General features: G+C 35.5%; 3 protein-coding genes across 3 annotated transcripts in view; 2 read left to right on the top strand and 1 right to left on the bottom strand.

Moving 5' to 3' along the window:
- The first annotated feature begins 474 nt into the window (after window positions 1-474).
- Window positions 475-4,382, top strand: LOC106310899 (pectin acetylesterase 1-like). The gene is made up of 12 exons (XM_013748126.1): window positions 475-672; window positions 1,335-1,417; window positions 2,298-2,427; window positions 2,509-2,582; window positions 2,678-2,764; window positions 2,855-2,979; window positions 3,062-3,122; window positions 3,216-3,269; window positions 3,345-3,422; window positions 3,803-3,905; window positions 4,018-4,163; window positions 4,289-4,382. Exons 1-12 carry the CDS (start codon window positions 543-545, stop codon window positions 4,334-4,336), a joined length of 1,119 nt encoding a protein of 372 aa, XP_013603580.1. The 5' UTR covers window positions 475-542; the 3' UTR covers window positions 4,337-4,382.
- Window positions 4,383-6,089: 1,707 nt separating this feature from the next.
- LOC106308854 lies at window positions 6,090-6,428 on the bottom strand. The gene has a single exon (XM_013745965.1). It carries the CDS (start codon window positions 6,426-6,428, stop codon window positions 6,090-6,092), a length of 339 nt encoding a protein of 112 aa, XP_013601419.1.
- Window positions 6,429-7,979: 1,551 nt separating this feature from the next.
- LOC106308853 (pectin acetylesterase 1-like) overlaps window positions 7,980-11,881 on the top strand; it is a gene marked incomplete at its 5' end in the record, with an annotated part of 11,483 nt that continues 7,581 nt past the window's right edge. Inside the window, 5 exons of the mRNA XM_013745964.1 lie at window positions 7,980-8,028; window positions 8,732-8,814; window positions 10,857-10,986; window positions 11,074-11,147; window positions 11,269-11,355. Coding sequence (XP_013601418.1) covers window positions 7,980-8,028; window positions 8,732-8,814; window positions 10,857-10,986; window positions 11,074-11,147; window positions 11,269-11,355 — 423 coding nt within the window. The remainder of the gene's footprint in view (window positions 8,029-8,731; window positions 8,815-10,856; window positions 10,987-11,073; window positions 11,148-11,268; window positions 11,356-11,881) is intronic.

Raw genomic sequence — 11,881 nt, 5'->3', positions numbered from 1 at the left:
TGCTTTCCAAAATCTAACCCTAAGAACACATACAATACTACAACATATGTTGATGAAACATAAACTAAAGAATATCATGACTCACTACTTTCACTCATCTATGCTGAAAACAATTGAAATTTGTTATATCTTAATTTATACCTCCTAAGACATATGTTAATTACATAATTCCCATTTTTCACTTATCAAAATATTTTTTACAAAATTTTTAAATTATGTTTAAGACTAACTGTCCAGACGACTTTCAGTTAAGTCGTCTGGACGACTTATTTTCAAGTCGTCTAAACAGATGACTTGCGAGGGGTAGAAACGTAAAAAAAATTCCGTTTTTTTGTTTGGTCACAAGGGGATAGTTGTAATTTCAATAGCCTTTTAAGTTACTTTTGCCTTTGACCCAAGTTGGGGTATTGTTTTGGGTTTGACTCCAAATTTTGAGTCACACTTGTCAATTCTCCCTTTTTAGTAAGAGGAAAATGAATGCTCTTTTGTGGAATTGGAGTCTCACAGGACTCTTTCTCTTGAGCATTCTTGCAGATGGGGTAATGGGTTCTGATGAAATGGATTTGTTTAACAATTTCAGTGGAACAAATGTGTTTCAGAAACAAGATGATGGTGCAGATGTTCTGATGGTAGGACTCACTCTGGTCCAAACCGCTGCAGCTGAAGGAGCTGGTAAATCTCTTTCTTCCATTTTGTTTCAGATCTAGGCTTCGAATGTTTCAATCTCTTTTTCCGTTGGTGTGTTTCTGTGAACAAAAAATTCAAACTAGAAAACATCTTCCAGGTTTTGAGAAAATAATTTACATAAAACGTTGGGTTTGACTTTTCCTTTTTACATTTTTAAGAAAACCAAACAATACTACAACGTCCATCATTGATATTGATGTTTCAATTTTATTAAAAATGAATTACATTAAAACATGTATTTAGATTAGTCAATAAAATAATTATATTATATATAATGCACCTGGTCTGGCGGGTTTTGATGATTTCAAAAAGGGAAAAATAATTAATACATAAATCTAAAAAAATGTTGGTTTATAAAGAAATAAAATTAAAAGTTGGTTCCTTTTTTTTCTAAACACTCAAATCATAAGAAAAATAATTAATAGATACATGTGGATATAACTTTATAATAGAATAATGTATTTAATTTAAAGTCTTATACAAATTGGGTCCAAATTTTTTTTTTATGTTTTAATAAGAGAGATTTACCTCTAATATAACATGTAAAAGCAATGCACAAACACAACCAAACATTGGAGACCATGTTTTCATCAATACTATTTTATCAAAACGTTCTTAACTGATATTGACTAACTTTGTTGTGGCAGTGTGTCTGGACGGGTCAGTGCCTGGATATCATTTGTATCGTGGGTACGGTTCAGGAGCAAACAACTGGATCATTCAGTTGCAGGTTCGTACATTAGATATAGTCTTTACTCTTTATGTCTATATATATATACATATATACCTGGCGGCGTAATATAGCCTTTCCTAAGATCCATTTGCAATAATTTCCCACGATATCATAGCTGGAACCAGTATAGTATTTTTATTTCTCTTGTTAGTGTAGTACTGTGGTTAAGGTGTTTATAGTAATCCAGATTAGTAGCTCGAGATTAATAAAATAATGGAATAGACTCTACATAGTACAGACTACCTATCTTTTTCTGATAATCTAATTTTGTAGGGATAATACCAAAAATACTACTTCAATTGAAAACAAGTTGGTCTATCAACTGAAAACATGGACCGTAAAATTGGAAAAATACATTAAAACTTATGATGTATAACTAAAAATACAACTGTTTCTAGACGTTATTGTTATGGAAAGAGGGAGACAGATGGGTGCAAATGTACTTATGAGTTTTGATTGGTATGTCTGCAGAATAATGCAATAGTAAAAGAGTTTTTGCAAAATAATTTATTAGTCGAATATAACACTTGAACTGAATAAAGTTTTTGAGAAAATAACTACAAAACGTTAAAATTTTGGGGTTTAGCAAGCCAGCTATATATGTGTCGTCTTTTAGTTAAATTTCTAATGCATCCAAATTAAGTGTATCTAAACTGAACGTCGTTAGTTTTCGTGAAAACTTAATAAACATTCTGAACAGGACAATATAGCAGAATCACGTGAAAAAACATGCTAAGGTTCATGAACGTATACGAACATTACACATTAACAATTACTTAATGTTCATCTTTACACATTCCGCATTCCGAGTGGGCTATTAGGCAAACTGGGCGGCTTCTCTACCTCATCACCTAATAAGGCCAATTTTTTTTTAAAGGGGGGTGCGTGGTGTGACAGCATAGAAGATTGTCAGAACCGTAAAAGGAGTCGTGTTGGATCGTCTACCTTAATGGAAACACCGATAGAGTTTAAAGGAATACTAAGCAATAAAGCCGCTGAAAATCCAGGTTTTTATCTCAAGAACCCATATCGAAAACAAAAAATGTGATGTGGTGGAACTCTTATTGGGTGATTATCATGTTGCGCAGACTTTTACAATTGGAATAAAGCAGTAGTTCGGTACTGTGATGGCGCATCCTTTAGCGGTGATAGCGAAAACAAGGTTAGCTAAAACCATATAAACATCTCTTTGCTTCTGATTGATTATATAATTTGTTAGTAATTTAACTTGAGATTCATATGGTTGCTTACAATTAGACGGAACAACTTCAGTTTAGAGGAAAGCGTATATTTTTGGCCGTCATGGAAGATTTGATAGCAAAGGGAATGTGTCATGCGAAGCAGGTACTTACATTTTATATTTTGCATTTCGTTTCAATATTTCGTAGAACCCTAATAAGTTGGTAATAAATGTAATAATATTACCTTTGCAAGGCTTTGCTCAACGGATGTTCTTCTGGGGGTCTTGCAGCGATTTTACGCTGCGATGATTTCAGTAGTTTGTTTCCTCATACCACCAAAGTAAAATGCATGAGCGATGCTGGCTTCTTCCTCGACGCGTGAGTAATTTTTTTGTTTGGTTTTTATTTTCCGAATTTAATATGTATATTAAATGGTTTTGTGTCTTGTTTGTCAATGAAGGGTTGATATATCTGGAGCTCGTTCTATAAGGCGTATGTATTCCGGTGTTGTAAACACCCAGGTACGAGTAAAAGTGTACAACGTTATGAATTCTTAATGATGATAGGAAAGGTTGAAAGCTAACCAAAAAAAAAAAAAAATTCTTAACTTTTAGGGTTTACAAAACACGCTTCCTCGCACATGTACGAGCCATCTTGATCCAACTTCGGTATGGATTTCACGTTAGCTATTTTATTGTGAATGGTTTTCTCATTTCACTTAACTTGGTTTCTATATTTCACAGTGTTTTTTCCCTCAAAACATAATCAACCAAGTCAAGACACCTTTGTTTATTCTCAACTCGGCATTTGATTCGTGGCAGGTAACTTATTATTCGATCTCTGCTTTCCTTTTCTCGTTTACTATAGATGATGGATCATGGGGTTTGCCTCGTCTTTAACTATTTGTTGTGGCTTTGGTGAAATTAACGAATTAGCATAATTCATAAAAGAGAATAATAAAACTCGAGCAAGTCGCTATTTTTAGGGTTTTCCTTAATTAAGCATGTGAATCAAATAAATTAGTACACTCATGGATAATTTTTATAAGTCAACCGATAAAGATATTCTTATATCTATACTTCTTGATTTATAAGCCCCAACGTACTGACCCGTAACATTCATCTACTCACACGATAAGCTCCGTAGCATTATTTCTTGATTCTAAGTCAAACCAGAAAACTATCTTGTTTTTTCTATGCAGATTGAGAATAGTATAGCTCCACCATCTGCTGATCCGAGTGGCAGTTGGCATAATTGCAGCTCCAGCTTCAAGTGCAACACCTCTCAGATGCAATTCTTGGAAGGTAACTATAATGATGTTTTCATTAAACCTACCACTCTTTGATCTAATGTTTTGTTCAACATGGATACTACAACACTTCACGAGTTTTTATATACTAACAAACGGAGTTACAGGTTTCAGGATGAGCATGTTAGATGCCTTAAAGACCTTTTCGATGTCAAGCAAGAACGGAATGTATATTAGCTCGCGCTGGGCTCATTGTCTAGCTGGGAGAAAAGATACTTGGTCTCCTGGAAATTCTCAACCGGGTGAAGATACGGTAACAAAACAACTCTTGGTTGATGAAAACGAGTTTTCATATATTGTTTCGAACACACTTTTGTTTGGATTTAGAAAGCCTGTTGTTGATGCCTTGTTGTTTGAACCAAAAAAAAAAAAAAACAGGGGATGGCTGTAGCTGTTGGAGATTGGTACTTCGAAAGAGCATTTTGAGAAAAATTAATATTTTTTAATGCATAGTTGTATCATTAACTAGCATATGATGATGGTCAGAGAGTTTTAGAACCTTTGTTGTCTTCATTTCTTTAGAATAACGATTTTATTATGGTGTACTAATTTAGGGAGCATGTGAATTTTTTACTAAATTAATCGATAAAAAAAAGAATGATGCCTATGTACCATGAAAAAGAGTTTAGAATACATTAATACAAATATATAATGTGTTTATAATTATTAAAATAACACTAAAGATTATAGGCTTCAGTATATTAACTATTTACCGAAAAACTGAATATTTTGTAGGGGTTAACACATAGATTTTGAGAAAAATTTAAAAAATATGACAATATTGTTTTAATGCATAGTTGTATCATGAAAGAACATATGATTATGTTCATAGAGGTTTGGAACCTTTGTTGTCTCCGTTTTTCTAGAATAGCGATTTTATTGTGGTTTGTCAACTAATTTAGGAAGAATATGAAGTTTTACTAAATTAATTGATAAAAAAATATGACGATGCCCATGTACCATGAAAGAGAGTTTAAAATATATTAATACAAATGTATAATAATTTTAGAAATTTTAAAATAACACTAAAGATTATAGGTTTCAGTATATTATCTATTTACCGAAAAACTGAATATTTTGAAGGGGGTTAACACATGGATTTTGAGAAAAAAATTGAAAAAGTATGAAAATGTTTTTTTAATGCATTGTTGTATCATGAACTAACATATGATGATGGTCAGAGAGGTTTGGAACCTTTATTGTCTCCGTTTCTCTAGAATAAAGATTTTATTATGGTTTGTCAATTAATTTAGGGAGCATATGAAGTTTTACTAAATTAATTAATAAAAAATATAATGATGCCCATGTACCATGAAAGAGTAGTTTAAAATACATTAATACAAATGTAGAATGTGGTTAGAAATTTTAAAACAAGACTAAAGATTATATGCTTCAGTATATTAACATTTACCGAAAAATTGAATATTTTGTAGGGGGTTGGTTAACACATAAAATTTGAGAAAAAAATAAAAACAAATATGACAATACTGTTTTAATAGATAGTTGTATCATAAACTAACATATGATGATGGTCAAAGAGGTTTGGAACTTTTGTTGTCTCCGTTTCTCTAGAATAACGATTTTATTGTGGTGTGTCAACTAATTTAGTGAGCATATGAAGTTTTACTAAATTAATTGATAAAAAATATAACGATGTACATGTACCATGAAAGAGAGTTTAGCACACATTAATACAAATATATAATGTGGTTAGAAATTTTAAAATAACACTAAAGATTATAGGCTTCAGTATATTAACTATTTACCCAAAAACAAAATATTTTGTAGGAGTTTTTTTTTTTGACAACGAACGGCTATTCTATTACTCAAACTTGAGGTGATCTGGGTAACCAAACCGGAATAGAACAAAAAATAAAATAAAGTTCCCTATGAAAAGTCCTAGCAGTCCTAGCTAGAGAGTCTGAAATCTGATTTTGCGCTCGTGGAACATAGGTGATCTTGAAGTCCGGAAAGCATATCTGTAGAGTCTCAATCCTTTCTAATTCTGTTACGAAGCTCGGCCATGCACGAGGCTCCTTGATCATATCAATCAGCTCCTTATAATCTGTCCCAAAGCTCTGACATGTCGAGTGTTGAAGCATATTCTCCATCGCCCATCGCAGTGCTTCTACTTCTGAATGCAAGGGTGATTCAAGTCGAGGTTTCGTGTCCCCATAATTTAAGCATTTTCAATGCTGTCCATCCATAACCATCCACATTCACTGAACTGATCTGTGGGTGTCCATGACCTATCTATCATGCAAATATTGTTCAAGCTTAAGACTTGAGGTTCCTCAGTGCTGTGATCTCGTACAATTGGCGGCACCCTCTCATTTGCATTAAACAAGGCTTGACATTCACTCTCTGCATAACGAACTAACTCCAATGGATTTCTGTCTATCCCTCTAAAGAGATTGTCATTACGGACCTTCCAAATGTACCATATTATCCAAGGATAAGGATCCATGTCTAATTCAGGTTCAACAATGCTGTTATTCCTCCAAAAGAGATAGTCCATATTAGCATAAATACTCGGTACCGGAAAGATATCTGGACTTGTTGGGGTCGCTGATAGGGACCAAACTTGTAGAGCAAGCGGACACTCGAATATGGCATGAGTTACAGATTCTTCTGGTTCTCCACATCGTGGGCAATAATTATCGCACCTCATATTACGCCGTACTAAGTTCCTCGTTACAGCGACATTTGTGGGAACCAAAATTTGCACTGTCGATTTTCGTTTAAATTAGGAAACTAGGAAAACCCTAATTTCCCAGAGATCCCGGATATCTACTAATACCACACGTCAAGCAATCAGAACACGAGATAACAACGATAAAGTATAAGGAATCGTAAAAAAAGAGCAAAGATAAGTCTTATTCCGAATTTGCGTATGAGCGTTTACAACAAGGTATTAGCCTGGGCTCGAGAGCTGTCGGCGAGATTCCTAGTTCTAAAACCCTAAGACGGCAAAAACCTAATTGAGTCGCAGCTCGAATAACAAAAACGAAAAATTACCTAAAATTGCTCTAAGTGCTAAGTTTGTTGTGTAAAAGTTTTTTCTCATGCCTCTCGCCTAGGAATCCTTATATACTCGCTCCTAGGTCGGTTTACGCTTTTCCATTCCTGCCCCTAAGCCGTCATAGCTCAAAATGGGGATATTCCAATTTTTCCGATCTTCGTGATTATCTTCGAAAACTTCAGATTTATCCGCAGAAACTTGACATTTATCCTTTCCTTACGAACCAAGCATAAACCATCATACGACTTATGGGCTTTTGGTTAAGAAATCGTAAGTGGGCTTCGAGCTGCGTTTTAGGCCTCCTTGGGCCGTCTTTGACTCGAAACGTTTATTATGGTTTCTTCGATAAAAACAAACTTCCCGCAGTTTTTATCGTAAAGTTTGACTGATGACTTCAAGTGACGAGAAACATAGAATGATTTAGCCATGGCCTGCGGGAGATAGCATTAAAGAGTAGACGAGAATACATGGATTCGTGGCGTATCGATGTTTTGGGAGAGCTCGGTCGCTGGTCGCTATGTAGCGACCTAGTAGTACGTGTGCTCGGTCGCTACGTAGCGACCGAGCTGTGTGCATGCTTGGTCGCTGCGTATCGATCGAGCTTGGCTTGTCCGTGGTCCGATTGCCATACTCGAGCTCGTCCATGACCAGTCCGGATACGTGTCCGTTGTCTTGGGACAATTGGTATTTGGTTCAATCGAGATTAGAACAAGATTTTGCCGCGAGATTCTTTGTAAAGATTCTTTTTACGAAGAATAACTTTCGTAAAAATTGTTCATGCTGATTTTTACGGAGATTTGGATGTTAACTTCGTCGTGACCGTTTTTGACCCCAACAGTTAGCCCCCCTGCCCGTTAGAATCGTGGATTTTTTATGAGATTCTAGCGTGCGGTTAGGCGAGTTAGGCAAGATAGACATGTTGGACGAAGTTCGTATCCGAAGATAGGCAAGATAGGCATGTTGGACGAAGTTCGTATCCAAAGATCCGTAGACAAACATTGACGAAGAAAAACTTATGCATATAAAGAAAACTTTTTTTTTTTATTGGGGCTGCGCCTTATGAAGGCTGCCTACGTACCCTTGTCGAAGGGATCAAGCCTTTCGCAGTTCGTTTTGGAGTTAAGATGCTTACAATCTGTTTTCCAATGAGACATTTATGGTTTAGTTATGTGTCATGCAGAGATTATCAGGCATGTTGCTGCCGATGGCATTTTATATGGGCGTAGAGGGAAGACTACGGGTTGTCATCTCGTAATCTAACTCTATGTGAACTGCTATGTCTGTGATCTGTTTCGAGAGTTTTCTGCAGTGTGTAAACTTTGGGGATTTCTGAAGACGCTCGAATATTGGCCAAGAGACAAATTTTGGGATCTCGGATCGGGGTGTTTGATACTATTCCTAGAGATGTTAGAGACCAGTGCGCTGGGGTTAGGGCAAGACCTAGGTCTAATCACGGCTTTAGGGGGTGCGATGACTACTTCGACTTACGTTACCCGTATCGTTTTCGACCTGATTCCATCCAGCTTTAAAGTCCACGATATGTTCTCGGCTTACGTGACTTGTATGGTAGGAATCGAGCATCTCTTCGAGGATAATTTTTAAGTCTCCCGAAAGTGCTGACCAAAATTTCAGATTTTTTTTATATAGCATTATTACCCTTGTTTCGGGTGTACGAGAGTTATCTCTACGAGATGGCTAAGTCTGTTTAGGACGTTAAGAGTTTGTTGTGATCAGCAACAAACTTATCGGTAGATATTACCGTTTTTGAGTCTTCGCGAAGTATATTAATGTTGTGGCAGTATGTCTGGATGGGTCAGTGCCTGGATATCATTTGTATCGTGGGTACGGCTCAGGAGCAAACAACAGGATCATTCAGTTGGAGGTTCGTGCATATATAAGATATAGTATTTATGTATATTTAGTATATACAACTGTTTTTATAAGTTATAGTTATGGAAACTAAAACCCTAAGAAGAAGGCAGGTAAATGCAAATATTGTACTTATGAGTTATGAGTTTGATTGGTATGTCTGAAGAACAATGCATTAGTAAAAGAGCTTTTGCAAACTAGTTTATTAGTTATTTTAAGTATATAGAGTTTCTGCAACATAATTACAAAACTTCAATATTTTTGTTTTCAGCAAGCCAACTATGTATAGTCTTTTACTTATATTTCTAAAACCTCCAAAGTGGATATACTGGCCGGGATCAGTTTTCCTGAAAACGTAAGGAACATTCTGAACGGTTCAAAATAGCAGAATCACTTGAAAACAATGATCATTCATCAGGGCCGGATCTGAGATTTCAAGAGCTCGTATAAATTTTTTTTCATAATTTAGAGACCTTTATCAATGTTAAATCCCTCCAAAAATTTTGGAGACCGAGACCAATGTCTCATGATCGGGCCCTGTCAGTCATCTCCATGTTAAGTTTCATGAACACATACGAACAGAGAACAGTAAACATTAAGATCAACTTAATATTCATCTATACATATTCCACATTTATTAGGCAAACTGGGCGTCTTCTATACCTCATTGCTAGGGATGTTAATATGGGCTCAACTAAACTCATTTGTAACCCTAACCATCATTTTTTTAAACAGGGTTTAAACATGGTTGGTCCTAATAGTATCAGGTTTAAATTCTAACCCTTTTATTTTAATTCACACAACTATTATACAATATTTAATAATGTTTTTCACCAAAAAAACTTAAAGTCGAGTTTTCTCGTCAAAAACTAAACAACGAAATTTTCCGTCGAAACCGCAAAATCGAGTTTATAACTAAAACAACAAAATCGAGTTTTCCCTCCAAAAATGCAAAATCGAGTTTTTCGTCAAAACTTCAAAATCGAGTTTTCCCGCCAAAAATCAAAATCGAATTTTTCGCCAAAACCTCAAAATCGAATTTTCCCGTGAAAACGTAAAATTAAGTTTTTCTGGAAAACCCATAAAACTTAATTTCACGGTTTTGGCGGGAAAACTCAATTTGTCGGTTTTGGAGGGAAAACTCTATATTGCGGTTTTAGTTTTGGCGCAAAAACTCGAATTTGCGGTTTCGGCGGATAAACTTGATTTTGCTGTTTCAGCGGGAAAACGCGATTTTGTATTTTTGGCGGGAAAACTCGATTTTCCGGTTTCTGCGGGAAAACTCGTTCTGCATTTTTGGAGGGAAAACTCGATTTTGTTGTTTTAGTTATAAACTCGATTTTGCGGTTTCGACGGAAAATTTCGTTGTTTAGTTTTTGACGAGAAAACTCGACTTTAAGTTTTGCGGTTTTGGCGGGAAAACTCGATTTTGCGGTTTTGAGGGGAAAAACTAGATTTTGCGGTTTCGGTGGGAAAACCCGATTGCCGGTTTCGTCGGAAAACTTGATTTTGCAGTTTCGGCGGGAAAACGCGATTTTACAGTTTTGGCGGAAAAACTCGATTTGCCGGTTTTGACAGGAAAACTCGATTTTGCGGTTTTGGTGGAAAAACTTGATTTTGCGGTTTTGGCAGGAAAAATTGATTTTGTGGTTTTGGTGGAAAAACTCAAATTAGGTTTTGGCGGAAAAAAACACAATTTTTGTTTTTTGACGGAAAAACTTTATTCTTAGTTGTGGAGCAAAAACTCGATTTTGCGATTTTGGGAGGAAAATTTTTAATTTTGATGCTCAACAAATTGGAAGAAAGAATCATATCATATCTTAATTTTTCTAGTTTTATCTTTAAAATTTAAGAACAAAAATAAATGAAATATTTTTTTCAATTAAATGAGCTAATCCTGGTACCAGTCTTAACCCTTGATTATAATTGGGTTGAAATAGAATTGGGTTAAAAAATGGATGAGCTTATAATAAACAAAAGAGGGTTGGACCCTAACCCTGTAGTTAACATCCCTACTCATTACCTAATCATTAAGGACAATTTTTTTTGTGAAAGGGTGGTGCGTGGTGTAACAGCATAAAAGGTTGTCAGAACCGTAAAACTAGTCGTGTTGGATCGTCTACCTTAATGGATAAACATATAAGTTTTAAAGGAATACTTAGCAATAAAGCTTCTGAGAATCCAGGTTTTTATCCCTTGTTGAAAACAAAAATGTGAGGTAGTGGAACTGTCATTGAATGATTCTCATTTTTTTCTAATCAAAGTTGCGCAGACTTTTACAATTGGAATAAAGCAGAAATTCGGTACTGTGATGGCGCTTCTTTTAGCGGCGATAGCGAAAACAAGGTTAGCTTATAAAACCATAAACATCTATGTGCTTTTGATTGATTGTCTATATATGCATTAATTATCATTATATAATTCAGTAGTGATTTAACTTGAGATTCATACGGCTGCTTACAATTAGACGGCCCAACTTCAGTTTAGAGGAAAGCGTATATTTTTAGCCGTCATGGAAGATTTGATGGCAAAGGGAATGCATGTGGCGTGCGAGGCAGGTACTTACTTAGATTCCATATTATGCTTCTTGTTTCAATATCTCTTGAACCCTAAGTTATAAGTTGGTAAAAAAAGTGTAATAATTTTTCCTTTATGTTGTAAATGAAGAGGGGAACTTGTGTGTATTATTAGGTCGACCAACTTGTCTTTAAATACATATGGTAATGACGGTCTAAGCACTGGATCGACATGAGATCGTATTTATCCTTAACTAGATAATGACTAGCAATACGTAAGATAAACATCAACTATAATGTAGATAAACACAAGAGTAGATAGGCGCCAGTATGATCCTGCGGATGGGCTTGGCCCGTCTTGCTACACGGGCTGATAAATGGGTCGATCACTAAATGGTTTATAACACTCCCCCTTGATCGACACATCCGGTCAAGGTTCATTCATGCTTTGGATGTTGCCTCATTAAAACCTCTCTTGACAAACCCAAAACCCAATGTGGTAAAAGGGAAAACAAGACAGGAAAAAGAGTACAACACATGAACTCCCCCTGATGAATGCATCAC

Source organism: Brassica oleracea, chromosome C8 (genome assembly GCF_000695525.1).
Source record: "Brassica oleracea var. oleracea cultivar TO1000 chromosome C8, BOL, whole genome shotgun sequence".
In the NCBI taxonomy this organism is placed as follows: domain Eukaryota; kingdom Viridiplantae; phylum Streptophyta; class Magnoliopsida; order Brassicales; family Brassicaceae; genus Brassica; species Brassica oleracea.
The sequence above is the reverse complement of the archived record's forward strand: the minus strand, read 5'-3'. Positions and strand labels throughout refer to the sequence as shown.